Genomic DNA, 13,805 nt, shown 5'->3' with positions numbered 1-13,805 from the left:
CGATAAACGAACTAGGCCAGTAATAGTGAAAGAAGTAGGCTATATAACCCCAATAACAAGACCCTAGTGTATAGGGTTAGAGGGGTGGGTTGGGTGCAGCAAACCAGTATTATTCTCGGCTGCTCTACAGGAATATCCCATGTCTAGGGTTTAATGTTTAAGGATACTGCTTGGTTCTGCGTACCTGCTGACCGCTGAAAATCGAATCAGTAGTACTGCTCGCTCATGTTAAACCAGGAAGTTCCATTTGAGTCGAAGGTATGAAAGGAGAGTGACATAGGATCTTGGTGGATTCTATAATCTATGGTCTAATGTTCAGCCCGAGATTTGTGATGAAGTCGAATGAGGCAGTTGTGGCGGGATTAGAAGCATCAAGAGACGAGCATATCGGGATCCTACATCATAGGGCCCGGAGCTTGACCTCTCAAAGCATAGCTTTGTTCGACGTAGCAGCTCTCCAACTGCAACCTTCTCTTCCATCATCATAAATCTCATGGAAAGCATCTGGCACTTACGTTAGAAATTGGCCATTTGAAATAATCTTGACGGTTACCTTGCAGAGGAATGAAGCCACATGTATACCATGGCTGCAAATAAATTAGCAGAAGACTCAATAGCAGGGGGCTGGCTCACAAGTAATATCTTAACGGCATGAACTTCAAGTGTTCTTCAGGATCAACACAATTTGCAAGAATATTCAAGTACATTTTCGCGGCATCAATAGCATCATGCATGAAAGGAAAGTCACGGGTGCCGTTTGAATTGTTGATGGGTATATCCTGATCGTCATGGCAGCCAACGTACAAGTCAGATGACTTTGCTCGGCGCATTTCAGATTTGACAGCTAAGGCATTGACGTCAAAGCGTAAATATTCATAGGCCATCTGAAGTGTTGCTTTTAGGTGTATAGGACCTGTTTTATAATCAGCAGCAAACCGTGGTGTCCAAAAGGTTATCATCACTTCCTCACATGCTAGGATACCCCAAATCCGGTGCCAGTTCGACATGGCCACCAAGAGTTCCTCCACAGATTTCAAATGATCTTGATCCATTGTCGCGTGGTCAGTTGTGCAGATATCCGAGTTTCTAAACATATGGAAATTGCTGTGCATTTGAATGAGCTCAAGATGTGCCTGAAAAGTCTTTCCTTGGGCGTCTTCTTCCGGATTGGTAGGTTGGAGTACGGAAAACTCATGATAAACTGAAGCTACGGTACTACCAGGACTGCTAGGCGAAAATGAGCGCCCGAGGCGGGTTGACAACAATCTATCCGACATATAGCAGCCGATCCAGGTAAGCCTCTGTCGAGAGCCTCTTTTAGAGGGCTCGGCAGACTCACCTGGAACAAATGCGCGCTCTAGTCCTAGAAATTGCGCCGCACGCAAAGCAAGACCAACGTGCATCCACGCAGCTCGATCCTCCTCTCCGTTTCCAATATACCCAACGCGTGCAAGGAGGCCGGGAGGCTCCCATTGAGCTAGAAGAAGCAATGCTTCAACTGCATCGATATCACAATCTGCCCCAAAAGAAATCTCGGAAAGAAGTTCTCGCATGTACTCGGAACAGCTCTCGTGGATGTGTTGCATATTGTCTAGAGATTTCGAAGAAATTGTGAGGACAGCGGTGAAGAGGTACTTTTCAGCTGACGCAAATTCATTTAGAGTGTGTGGGTCGAAGTTGCCTTTCGGGACCACTGGAAAATAGCTGTGGAAGCGGCTTGCATAAAGTTGAACCAGGCATAGCACAGTTTCAGCGTCTAAAGTACCGTTTTGGATGAGTTTATACTTCATAAGACCAGTGTATGCCTCATCAACATCAACAGTGTCCGCCGGGGTGGTATTCGATAATTGTAAATAGGCTGTCCGAGCCCTCGGGGCACTTGCTGGTGTTTCAGGACAATCGTGGGATCCATTGGCTATGTCTCTCAAGTACTGCCACGCGTCGGATGGATTCCACGGTATATTCAAGCACATTTTGCTTCTTTAAACTGTTAGATAATGTCTTTTATTTACGGAAAAAAGAGGTCTTCAATTACCAATAACCATAAACCAGCCTGCACGGTGCTTAAACGTAGCGAATATTGTAATTAGTTCGTCGTAAACAAAAGCAGGGTTAGGAAAAGTGAGCGAAGAGTGCGGCTTTTTGAGCAAGGAGTATCATTTGATTGGGATTTTATAGGGCGGGATAATAAGATAATAGGACTTTTCAAGTGGTGGCGCAAGATATGTTCATTTGCCGATAAAGCGCTGCATCGGCTACTGTATTATGTGTGCGTGAGCCGACTGAGGGAATACCCCAGAACTCTGACAATAAAAGACTGTTGGATATTCTTCGAGAAGGCATGACAGTAAAATTTTGACCACCCTGTAGTCCTTGTGGTAGGGCTGGTTGGATATTCCACAACTAGTACTTCCATGTACTGTACGTTTAGACAACTTTGAGTACTCCAATTGCCTACATATTTTATTGCACCTTACGTCTATATTGCTTGGACCAGAGAGAATATTGCTAATTGACCAATGAAGCAGATCGAGGAGATATTGTTGGCGTTTGCCTCCGTTCTGCTGAGATCGCTACCCGCAGCGCGCTTCGCTCCCAATCACTCTATTTCTTCTATGCTGTATATTTCTAATCAGCTACATCATGTATCTTAATGTACTACAGCTCTCCAGCGAGTTAAAGCTATTGTGCGTTCCATGGCAACTATCCCCGACTTTCCGATGTTGCAGCTATAACGATTCAATGACTTCGGATAAAAACTCTTTTGTAACGTCTGCCCCCTGACCAGACATCCATAGAAGTGAAATGATGATTACACAGAGCTCGACCAGGATGTATCAGACGGTAGGTACTTGCGGAGCAGCGAAAATATGCCATATTTTGGTATTCCCCCTCAGACAGTGTGCAATAACAGATATTTTCAAAGTTTCACCACTTTGGGCGTTGTTGAGGCTCAAGTCTCAATTCGGGCACATTGTTGCCGTAAACGTGTTGGTTATAAAGTGGACTACACACAGCAAAAATCAAAGCTATTTGGTCGGCCTATAGAGGACGAGCTTTATAGGCCCTGGGTGTGAAGCTTAGCAAATTGAATCGATCCCAAACTGCCAGGACCGCCATGTAAACTGGTGGGAGAAAATATCTTGGTTCTGTGACTAACTATCGAAGAAGGAAGAATCCACCTGGAAAAGGGCCCTGGAGCAAACAGAGAGGCTAGCCTTAGGCAGCTAGATTGCTGCCAAGGCAGGTTGATGCATTTTAGCCTGGCCTATTTGTAGGGAACCTTCAATACACATATTGCGCATCTGACATGGAGGGCAAATTTTTAAGACAAACTGACTGCATAGACAAGTAACATAAAACCGTTCCGAACTTTGAACACGAAAAATTGAAGCCTACGGCCAGACACACAAAACGATCGTGAGTACATAAGAACAGAGGTGCCTGTTATCCACATGTGACGGGTACATACCTTGTAAGCTAAGCCACTTCTTTCCCCGCCATTTCAGCGTGCTCTATAGCAGGTTTGGCAGTGAACAATTCCACTGCCACATGTTCGTCATCACCTGCGAAGAGTCGGTCAACATCTTCAAGCTGAAGGCCTAGAGTTTCGTTAACATTGGTTCAGAAATCATGAAACATTTTCTGACCTTTGGTCTCTGGAAAGAAGAGATAGATGATGGGGACCCAGAGAGTATTCAATACAGCGAATATAATGTACGTTTTCCAGCCAATGTTGCTGATTGCTGGTGGCGTTATCTGTACAATAAGATAATTGCAAATCCAATTCGCGGCTGTACTTATTGACGAGCCACGTTGCCGTAGCCGTAGAGGTAGGATTTCTGATGGATAGACCTGGTGGGTCTAGTTAGCCAGAACAGTCACTCCGTTAGATGTAAACTTACCCAAACAGTTGCTTGAAAACCAATAGTGAACGCTCCTTGGAATATAAAAAGCATTGCTGCTGCTGCAATGCCACTCTGGTGAGCGATGGCCGTACTATTCTGAACCTGGTAAATGAGAGCCGTCTGCGCAACCATTACAGCAGCCATGACTGAAACCATTGACAACAATAATGGACGTCGGCCGATGCGATCAATCAGGAACCATGGAATGAAGGAGGCGATAAAGAACCATGTTTGCAGAAAGCCCGACATCAAGCTAGACATATGCGCTGAAAACCCAACAGACTTCTCAAACAATGTCCCAGAGTAGTAAATTATGGCGTTGATTCCGCCTAGTTGCTGGAATATCTGAATGGCACATGCAATAAAGAATCGCTTCTGACTCTGGATCTTATCATTCTTGAGAAGGTCTTTCCAAGAACCAGCTCCGATAGCCTTTTCAACGGCAACAGTGCGAATGATATCTTCATGGAGGGCTAGAATATCAGAGTCGGGTATCTTTCCATGATTTAACCGGCGAAGGACATCCAATGCTTGGTCATGGTGGTCATGGGCTGCAAGCCACCGTGGGGTCTCGTCCACAAGGAGCAGTAGTATAAGCATAGGGAGAAGAAATGCGCACTGGAGGATAACGGGTACACGCCAGGAGTAGCTAGCGGTTTGTGCGGAGAAGCCGTAATCAATCCAATACACCAAGAGGATTCCAAAATTAAGGGTGGATATTTGCATACAGACATCTGTTCCGTGTTAGTATTCAGTATCGCGGCATTTGGCAGACGGTAGCACATACACAATCCTCGGGAAGCCTTCGGAGCAAACTCGGCCTGCATTACTGGGACTGTCGAGTTCACCATGCCAAGACCAATGCCAGAGACAACCCGCCCGACGATGAGGTGCGCTCGATGATAAGCTGTAGCTTGTAGAACTGATCCGACGATCAGGGTGACGACGCCAATAGCAATACTTTTCTTGCGTCCCAAGCTTTCGCCTACGAACGCAGTACATATACTCCCAAAAAATGCACCGACCTCCATGATAGAAACAATAAGGCCAACCATGGTTGGATTAGGCGAATCGAATGTCTCATTGAAGGCACGTTGGTTCACGAGGCCTCCCATGAGGCCATTGTCATACCTGTATCTGGTCAATCACGTCTATTGAAACCTGCAAAGCCAAGCTCTTATCGACTTACCCAATCTGCATGAAACCAAGCGCCGTCAACGCCGTCACGGCAGCAAAGAGGTTATTTCCTTGTAGTTTCATGCTGTAGCTGGGGTGCGAGTTACGCAGTGTATAGCACAAATTGTTAAATACAACTCGGAGAAAGTCACTGAAACTTCGCCGCGGAACGTAGTAGCTTAGTGAACTGCCTTAGGAGCAAAACGCAGAGGAATGTAAACACAAATATTACATGCAGAGAGAGCAAGGTTCATCCTCATATAATGTCCCGTTAAGGGAAATATGTCTTCGGTCACATGGGTTGTTTGGGCCCATTGAGGTCCAAAATTCAAACTGAAGCCCTATACTATACGAGCAGGGCGCAAACCTTCGCCTTCGACACTAACCGCGCAGATAACTGGATTCCCCACAGAGTGGCCATATGTAGGTTTAGAGCCAAATGCTATCATTTCAGTCACCGATAGCGGGTCACTAGACCTCATTATATCGGTAATTAACTGAACTGGGTTGAATAGGAGGTAAGAGTGACCAATAAATCTCCGGTTTCTTTGGATGTTCTAGACTCATTTCGAAGGCCAGCAATATCGGGGGTGGCGTCAAACTTTGCTTAGACCATGGTTCAATGTACTCTTCAGCAATATTGTTTCGGCCGACAAGGTATTGTGGCAGAAAACCAACTTTGCAGACATTCGGATCTGGAGTGTGGCATACGAGCCCCAATGGTGTTAAAAGTCTGGGGCGTCAAGCCATCAATAACTTCGCACCAATGACCCGCAATTGCCGAAACAGCAAAATACCACGGTATTGTTAAGATGAGCAGAGCAACCCCTGAGAATCAGAGCGTTTACCGATAGATTCTAAATCGCTATGCATTTATCCTGCCAACTGCTTTGAAAAGATCACTTATGGGGAGAGACCGAGGAGATCAGGTAGTTCCTCGCACCTAGGGCTATAAGTCAAGCTTTTCAAGCCTATGGATGAATTCAGGAGATAGGCTTCACGCACGAATCACTGCCAGTACTAAGATGCGGGGTAAGTTGAGCACTGCCTATCGGTTACCGATTTGGATGCATAATGTATGTCGGCAATTGAGTTGTTCCAAACAATCGGCTAATGCTTATGGATTTGAGTTTCAGCCCAACTCGAGGGTTTTGGTTTTTTTTTTTTTTTTTTTTTTTACCTAGTGTTGGTATCACCAGCTAGGTACTGTGTACACAGTTAAGTGGACAGTGGTTATGCTTCCAAAGCAAAAGTCAATTTGATTCATGTAAAAATAGATGTGTCTCCTCCTAGGTCAAGGCCCAATACCCCTGAATCCATACGGCGGGAGCCGTTGCTTAGCAAGATTACGTACAACCTGTCTTTGCTTATTCTGACGGGAGTATATGTCCCGACAGTTTGCAATAAAGGTTGTAATGTTCAAGACACCCTAAAGACCATACGGGTCCAACACAGAAGCTATTTTTAATTTGTCATTTACGACTGTACTGGAATACTGCCAAGAAAGGGGTTCAGGCAGAGTAATGGGTATAGCGTGTTTGGGACAGATTCGAGAGAGAATCTCTTTGTGCAAGTGGTGAAACTAATTTCGATCCTTCGTGTATTCCACCTCAGACAGACGAAGAGCTAAAGAATGGTGGCGTTGAAAGGAAATCATTTTTTGATATGATGCATAGAAAGGGGAGCTTTAGAATGGTCCGATTGTGCGCAGTCCAATTACGCCTACGAATCCTCCATGGTCTGGTTTGTGGTCCCCAGGCCTTTAAAACTCCCAGGGTCAAAAATGCTGCATTGTCTCACTATCACACTGATATAAATGAGCAGAAGAACCCTTTTCTTCCAGACCAAACGTACTTCGTGTCAGGATTTTGTGCTTTGACGTGCTCGGTCGTTCGCTATGGATAGGACCAGCAGGTGTTTTTATCTCGATGGTTCGCCCCGTTCGCTCCAATTGGTGCCCAGACGGAGGCCGTCCCATTACTGCTTCCAGAAGTAAGCGGAAAAGTCTACTTATTAGGTCTTATTGCTCTGATATCAATTTGCTTGGGCTTGATTTTTTCCTTGGCTGAAGGCTACAGGGAAAATGAAGTCCAGGAAAAAGTGGAATTTTCCTTGTTTTATGCGCATTTTCTGTCTCCGTCCATATAAAGAGCAAGTAGACGTCCAGAGCAGTATATCCAGATGCGCAGCATACAAATTTCGTCAAATCTGCTGGGGCTTCTAGAGAGGAAAGATTAAGTGTCCCATGTTTCCATGATACTCAGCGACTTGAATACCACGGTTTCCTCCGCCGAATCTCACATGCATGTCGCCAGATGCCGCCGCAGCACCTGGCTCACGAGTGTCCAACAAATTGAGGACAGCCTGAGAATGGTATATCGCTGGGCTCATTCCATCCGCATTTTTGAATCTTTTGTTGCCCACTGCTTCTATGGCCTCCGTGACTTTCTGCTGCTGTGAAGATACTGATCTCTTGTTGTCCTGATTTCTAAAAAGCGTTTTGGTTAGAATTATGACAAGCAGGAGATGGAGAAATCAAGACATACATCAAAACTGCGACATGCACACATTGAAGAGCCAAATTGCAGGCGGTAAGGCCATCGCGTAGCGACGACATTGCTAGCGGAGTAGATTCGAGCTCGTAGCATTCCGCGATGCAGCAATATAAGAGCGAAAAGACATAGGATAGTACATTACCGTCTAGAGAGCCCCATTGCTTAGCGTTGAGGCCTTGTAGGTTCAGAAGCAGGTTGCCAAGGCGTTCCGCAACTCCAACAACTTGGGTATTCTGAGATGCTGTGTCCTGAACCATGTCTAGACATCTTTGGGCTTTGTTCAAAGCATGATCCAGAGCTGTTGCTGTAGTAGCATCGATATGGTTTTCCGAATTTGAAATCAAATTGTCTTGGGGGTGAATGACTGGTCTTGGTTCGGTACATGGATAAAGGTTACCATGGTTGGACGGGAAGCATGTATTTATGTATTTCTTCACCCACAACGTCACGTCCGGGTCAAACGCTCTTCCACAAAGTGCACTAGTATGGTATATACAGCGACCGACCAATCAAAGAGCACCTAACGCCCTTATTAAAAAGATAGCAGACCCTGGGAGCCCAGGGTGATTCCAGGAGCTGGTTTACTCCGAAGACATCGGACACATCTGCGGGCCGACGACCAAAACGGAGACTCAGGAAATACCATAGCCACAGCAAATCGTACGTAGCTTGTAGGACTATCCATCGTCACTATCCAGAATCGGTCACGTTCCTGTCGGCGGTTCTATCTGTGCTAGGAACACACTGTCTTGGCCCTGGGAACTCTCTTGCTCCTGGAGGCCTCTGAAATGTTTCTGGGTGCAAAGGAGTAGGTTCTAGGAGCCACCTAGCACTACAGAAGCTTTAGTTCATTCAGGATACTATACAGAGGCTCCCCTTTCGCCTTATATTACCCGATATTTATTTTTACAATATTTTCCCTTCAAGAGCAGGTATGAGTAAGGCAGGCCCCGAGGCGATGGAGAAGAAATACAAGGCTCCTAGAAGAAGTACCTGGCCTGGGAGTCTTCAATGGCTAAACTCTATAATCTACGCTGCTGTAGCCTACTTGAAAAATTTCTTATCCACCGAAATGAAGAGGTGGGATGTTGTGAAAGTAAAAAATCCACTTGCAGGGTAGATGACCTGTCAGTTAAATAAGGAAGAAAGCAACAAGTCAAATTGGAGGCAAAACGGTTTCTTGAGGAACCCTCAACTACGTCGGACGGAACAGTCCTTTTAAGCACAGGATCCTATCCCTCCTCCTATGGTCCTTCTAGGTCCCTTATCCGGATGGTCCCGAATCAAATTCAAGAAACATGCAAGAGTGATGGATCCAAATAAAAGTTAGATTCACAAAGACTTGAAAATCATGAGCGGGACCTTTGATCAGTGGCTAGAACCCAAATCATCTTCATTTCAACTTACTTTCTAGATTGATGGTGGTCAAGTCCCTACAGCCATAGAGAAATCAAAGGAATAGGGGCAGAATTACCAAGATCCCGGCCTGATGAGGTAAGGAATACTGTAAAAGACCACAACTTTATCCAAAATATTCTCAATCGACAGAGTCATAGTAAAAATCTGCCAGCTGCTTGAAAATAAATATTGGGGACCGCGAATGGGCCAGCCCACAACACCGACTCCTATCATTTCCGAGAGCCAATCGGTTTCTCGGCTTTAATACCAAAACGGGAGACTTTATTTGCATAAGCCCATGTGGTTCTGCCCAAAATCGGCATGTATTTCTAAGCTGTCTGCAAGAGATATCAGACTGGCGATTGAATTGGGGCAGATGGAGAGAGAAGTGTTGGGCTCAAACTGAGTTAATTCATTAGGAGAAGGTTTATTCAGAAGAAGATATGAGAAGATACATAGCTTCTGGAACGTTCTACAGGCCAAATAGACGAAGAGTAGCTTACCACTTGACAGAGGGGGCTTACACTCTTTGAGAGCAACAAGGAGAACACAACCACGGATCGGGCTTCAGCCTACCATCCTGTTGCCCAGAAATCCGCGTGATATTCCAAATACCTCACCTGCCTCAGCCGTACCTCCTAAGCAATAAAGACCTGTTCCATCGGACACTAACGGCCATCATGTTTGGGGTTGCAGCTCGTATCTGGACCTTTGCAATCCTTCCAATTTCTTCCCCGGCCGACAAATAGAACCTTCTTGATCTGCTGTCCCGTGGGTCGTCGCTGGGATCTGCATCGTAGAACCGTACCTGCGTCTGTCTATATTCGCGCATAGTGTTTGATTAGCCCGTCGGGTGCTATTCGTTTCCAGGGCCACATCAGTGTGATAGTAGCGTTGCACTCTTGCGAGATGGTGGCGATCACGAGAACCTAGCTCGTGGGCCTGGTTGCACATTTTACATGGCTGTCCTAGGCTCGGTTTCCTATGGAGGCTTTCCAATAAGCTCTGGTCTTTTGGTTATGCCCTCCCGAAGAAGGACAATCCTCATCCTGAGCTTGAGAGTATGTCAATATCTGTGCGGTCAGGGAGTAGAGATTCTAGTAAAAGCAACATTAGCTGGTTGCGAGTAGATAGGAAAGAAACAACATTCAGCGGCGCGGGGCCAAGGATGAACAGGATTGATTCGAGCGAGACCAAGGATCCTCCAGCCAACCGCAGGTACAGTCCAGCGTTTCTGTCAGCCAGAAATTTTCCAACCTATTATTTTGGCATCTGTTGAAGCACTTCAACCCTCATGAAAGAGACGGTGACCGTGGCTAAAACAGGCAGATGTAGAGTGCCACCGCGTTGAGCGATTTAATTGCATACTCAACAATATGTAGGAATCATATTTTTGCGGCGTTGCTTTGTTTCAACAGTTGATGAAAGTGGTCCACCATACTCAACGCAAGATTTGAGAGAAATGATCCCAGGTCGAAACTTGAGTCTATAGGCCACAAATTCTCCAAACACCGTTTCAACGTCGTTCAACGTGCTTCAACGCCAATCAAAGGACAGTGATTCTCGCTACCCTCGGCGCAACCGGTTCCTTGGTAGAGACTTGACCGAAAAATATAAAAGGGGCCGGATTCCCAGCCCAAAATTGTCAGGACTTCCATCCTCACACTTTGGTCCTCACAATTTGTTGCATCATAGTGTACCTCTCTTGCCTGCGGGCTTGAGAGCTTCCGTGACCACGGCTGTCGCTGCCACGAGCCCAGCGATGTAAGACTGTGCTCCCTCGCTGCCATGAGCCCCGCGAGTGTAGAAAGGTGCTTCGCAGGATAGGCCTGCGTGAACAACAATCCTCGCAGGGAGGTGCTGCGAAAACAAGACTACCTCGCAGGATAGGTCTGCGTCAACAATAATCCTCGCAGGGGGCGCTGTGATGACAAGTGAGACCCGCAGGAGACCGCTGCGTTAACAAGTTCTCTGCAGGAGACCGCTGCATTACCAAGTTCTCCGCAGCCTAGGTCCTGCGTCAACAAAGCGCCTCGCAGGGACATCTGCGACACCAAGAGTCTCCGCAGGGACATCTGCGACAACAAGAGTCTCCGCAGGATGGGCTCTGCGTCAACAAGTGTGCCTCGCAGGATGGGCTCTGCGTCAACAAGTGTGCTTCGCAGGATGGGCTCTGCGTCAACAAGTGTGCCTCGCAGGATGGGCTCTGCGTCAAGAAGTGTGCTTCGCAGGATGGGCTCTGCGTGATCAAGTGTGCCTCGCAGGATGGGCTCTGCGTCAACAAGTGTGCTTCGCAGGATGGGCTCTGCGTCAACAAGTGTGCCTCGCAGGATGGGCTCTGCGTCAACAAGTGTGCCTCGCAGGATGGGCTCTGCGTCAACAAGTGTGCCTCGCAGGATGGGCTCTGCGTCAAGAAGTGTGCTTCGCAGGATGGGCTCTGCGTGATCAAGTGTGCTTCGCAGGATGGGCTCTGCGTCAACAAGTGTGCTTCGCAGGATGGGCTCTGCGAAACCAAGTACTCCAGACCTTCCGTGACCACGGCTGTCGCTGCCACGAGCCCAGCGATGTAAGATTTGCGCTCCCTCACAGCCAATGAGCCCTGTGTATGTAAAAATGTGCTCCCTCACAGCCAATGAGCCCTGTGACTGTAAAAATGTGCTTCGCAGGACGAGCTCTGCGTAAACAGACGTGCTTTGCAGGGGATTGCTGCGTTAACAAGCCCTCTAGCAATGTGCAGGCACCTCTTCGTGGTGTTAGAGACCAGTATTCGATATTCAACAGTATTCGAAGAAGCAAAGACCTGCCCAACCTCCTCATAGTCTGTTTCTTTTTCCGAAGGATCATCATTGGACAGATAGAATGAGCCCTAGATAGATAGTCCCAAATTCAATGGCCAACATTATATAACAACGAAAGTGTCATTTTTATCAAAGGGGAGGTTCCCAAATGTTCTGCACTGATGGTTTGCGATCCGATAGTCCTTTCGGAAATTGACACCCTTCATTCAGGCGTAGAGCAAACATGTTGGTGAGAATTGGTGAGAGTGTTGATGTGTTGGTGTTTTGATGTGTTGAGAGTTGAGAGTTGATGTGTTGATGTGCTGATGTGTTGATGTTTGATGTTGATGTTTGATGTTGATGTTTGATGTTGATGTTTGATGTTGATGTTTGATGTTGATGTTTGATGTTGATGTTTGATGTTGATGTTTGATGTTGATGTTTGATGTTGATGTTTGATGTTGATGTTTGATGTTGATGTTTGATGTTGATGTTTGATGTTGATGTTTGATGTTGGTGTTTAATGTTGATGTGGTGAATGGTCGGGCGGTGAAGGGAGCGCTGGTCACCGTCTCACAGAGGCAACGCGGTCTCTTGCCATGTCCCCCACATCATAGAAACTTCAATTGCTTTTTTTTTTTTTTTTTGATCCTGCAAAGCAATTTTGATCCCTGTTGGTCACGCCTTGACTACGGCCTCCAACTCAGTTGAGATGATTTAATCTACAAGTTGCTCAACTATGATCACGCAATATACTGTACGCTCAACAGAACGACGGAGTGTAGAGCCATGTGATGAGGTCTCGCTCGAAAACACGAATGGCGGGCAAACATTATGGTACGATAGGCTCTATTCCTTGTGTAGTCAGAGCTGTTTCTCCACATGAATATTGCGTGTCGCTCAAACGTACCTTATGATAAAACGCCTACATTCTCAGTGAGAGTTGCTTTCGCTCGAGGTCAACATGTCATTGGGAGCTTTCGCTCAGGAATATGTGATCCGCTCCTTCTACATGTAAGAGCCGTCACATCTTTGTGAATAATATCCCGTCAGTAACTACGATTCATAGTCCAACCAATCTCTCGAAGAAGTCCAGTCCGGCGATTAAAGCGACGGTCATTACTATTGTGAACGTATTCCTGAGTCATGCGACACAGCATGCTCTGCTGCTGAAATAGTTTAAGTGCGATCGGAGTCCAACTAGCCATCTAGAACCAGAACTGGTAAAGATACTCTCCACGATCGCCGCTCAGGACCGCGTGGTATTCGTACAGGGATGCTGTAATCCACATCCGGCCCTAGGGCGTCTGCTGAAATTCGTCCTCAAGCAAATATGGCATAAGGGTTTATTACGGGTAGAAAATAAAGTATTGGCTGTACGGGACATTCAGAGTTCCTACAACCCGAGGGCTCTTGTGGTGCTGTTACAGATATCAAACCCACCGTCACGATGAATTGCTTAAACAGTAATATGCCGGATATCGTCCTGGACGCGGTGACAAATACATCATCGATGCTCAAAGGACAATGCGCTCGGGAGGTAGAGCAGTCTGTGATTTTGACAAGACCTGCTTGCGCCGCCAATTGCGATATGTTAGACGACGGTCTCAATGGACGAAGGAACTGGATAACTTGACTGACCTCCAGCTGCTCTGACATTCAAGGTGTATGGGCTTTGCACGTAGTGCTCGGGCTTGGATAGAAAAGCACAGGCTTAGGAATGAAATCGCCAAGCTTCTGTCTAACAGGGAAAAGCAAACAATCCTGATAGCATGCAGCTCCGTGTATGTCCGAGTGGTTCCCGCTCGCTCGAATATGTCGATAAGCTGAGCAACAAGGAGAGGAAGAGGAATCAGGGGGACTCTATCAGGCGTGGTTCTTGGGTCATGGGTCCTCTCAATCGTTTGGCCATCCTCGGTCTTGTCCATCGATTTGAAGCTGACTGGCTATTGTTAGTTGATTCGGGTAGAAATGACGGGACTTTTGCCTCA

General features: G+C 46.6%; 3 protein-coding genes across 3 annotated transcripts; all 3 read right to left on the bottom strand.

The window, feature by feature from the left end:
• Window positions 1-629: 629 nt before the first annotated feature.
• Window positions 630-1,973, bottom strand: N7446_014158 (fungal specific transcription factor domain-containing protein; the record flags this gene model as incomplete). The annotated part of the gene is made up of 1 exon (XM_058522897.1): window positions 630-1,973. One exon carries the CDS (start codon window positions 1,971-1,973, stop codon window positions 630-632), a length of 1,344 nt encoding a protein of 447 aa, XP_058364773.1.
• A 1,507-nt stretch (window positions 1,974-3,480) lies between these two features.
• On the bottom strand, window positions 3,481-5,168 carry N7446_014157 (sugar porter family MFS transporter; the record flags this gene model as incomplete). The annotated part of the gene is made up of 5 exons (XM_058522896.1): window positions 3,481-3,602; window positions 3,651-3,855; window positions 3,906-4,642; window positions 4,696-5,039; window positions 5,098-5,168. The coding sequence occupies 5 exons, from the start codon at window positions 5,166-5,168 to the stop codon at window positions 3,481-3,483; spliced, it is 1,479 nt and encodes a 492-aa protein (XP_058364772.1).
• A 2,136-nt stretch (window positions 5,169-7,304) lies between these two features.
• On the bottom strand, window positions 7,305-7,896 carry N7446_014156 (uncharacterized protein; the record flags this gene model as incomplete). Its single annotated transcript, XM_058522895.1, has 2 exons — window positions 7,305-7,572; window positions 7,631-7,896. The coding sequence occupies 2 exons, from the start codon at window positions 7,894-7,896 to the stop codon at window positions 7,305-7,307; spliced, it is 534 nt and encodes a 177-aa protein (XP_058364771.1).
• Between the last annotated feature and the right edge of the window lie 5,909 nt (window positions 7,897-13,805).

The sequence above is a fragment of the Penicillium canescens genome (genome assembly GCF_028828765.1).
Source record: "Penicillium canescens strain IBT 15451 chromosome Unknown utg000014l_segment0_segment0, whole genome shotgun sequence".
Taxonomy (NCBI): Eukaryota; Fungi; Ascomycota; class Eurotiomycetes; order Eurotiales; family Aspergillaceae; genus Penicillium; species Penicillium canescens.
The sequence above is the reverse complement of the archived record's forward strand: the minus strand, read 5'-3'. Positions and strand labels throughout refer to the sequence as shown.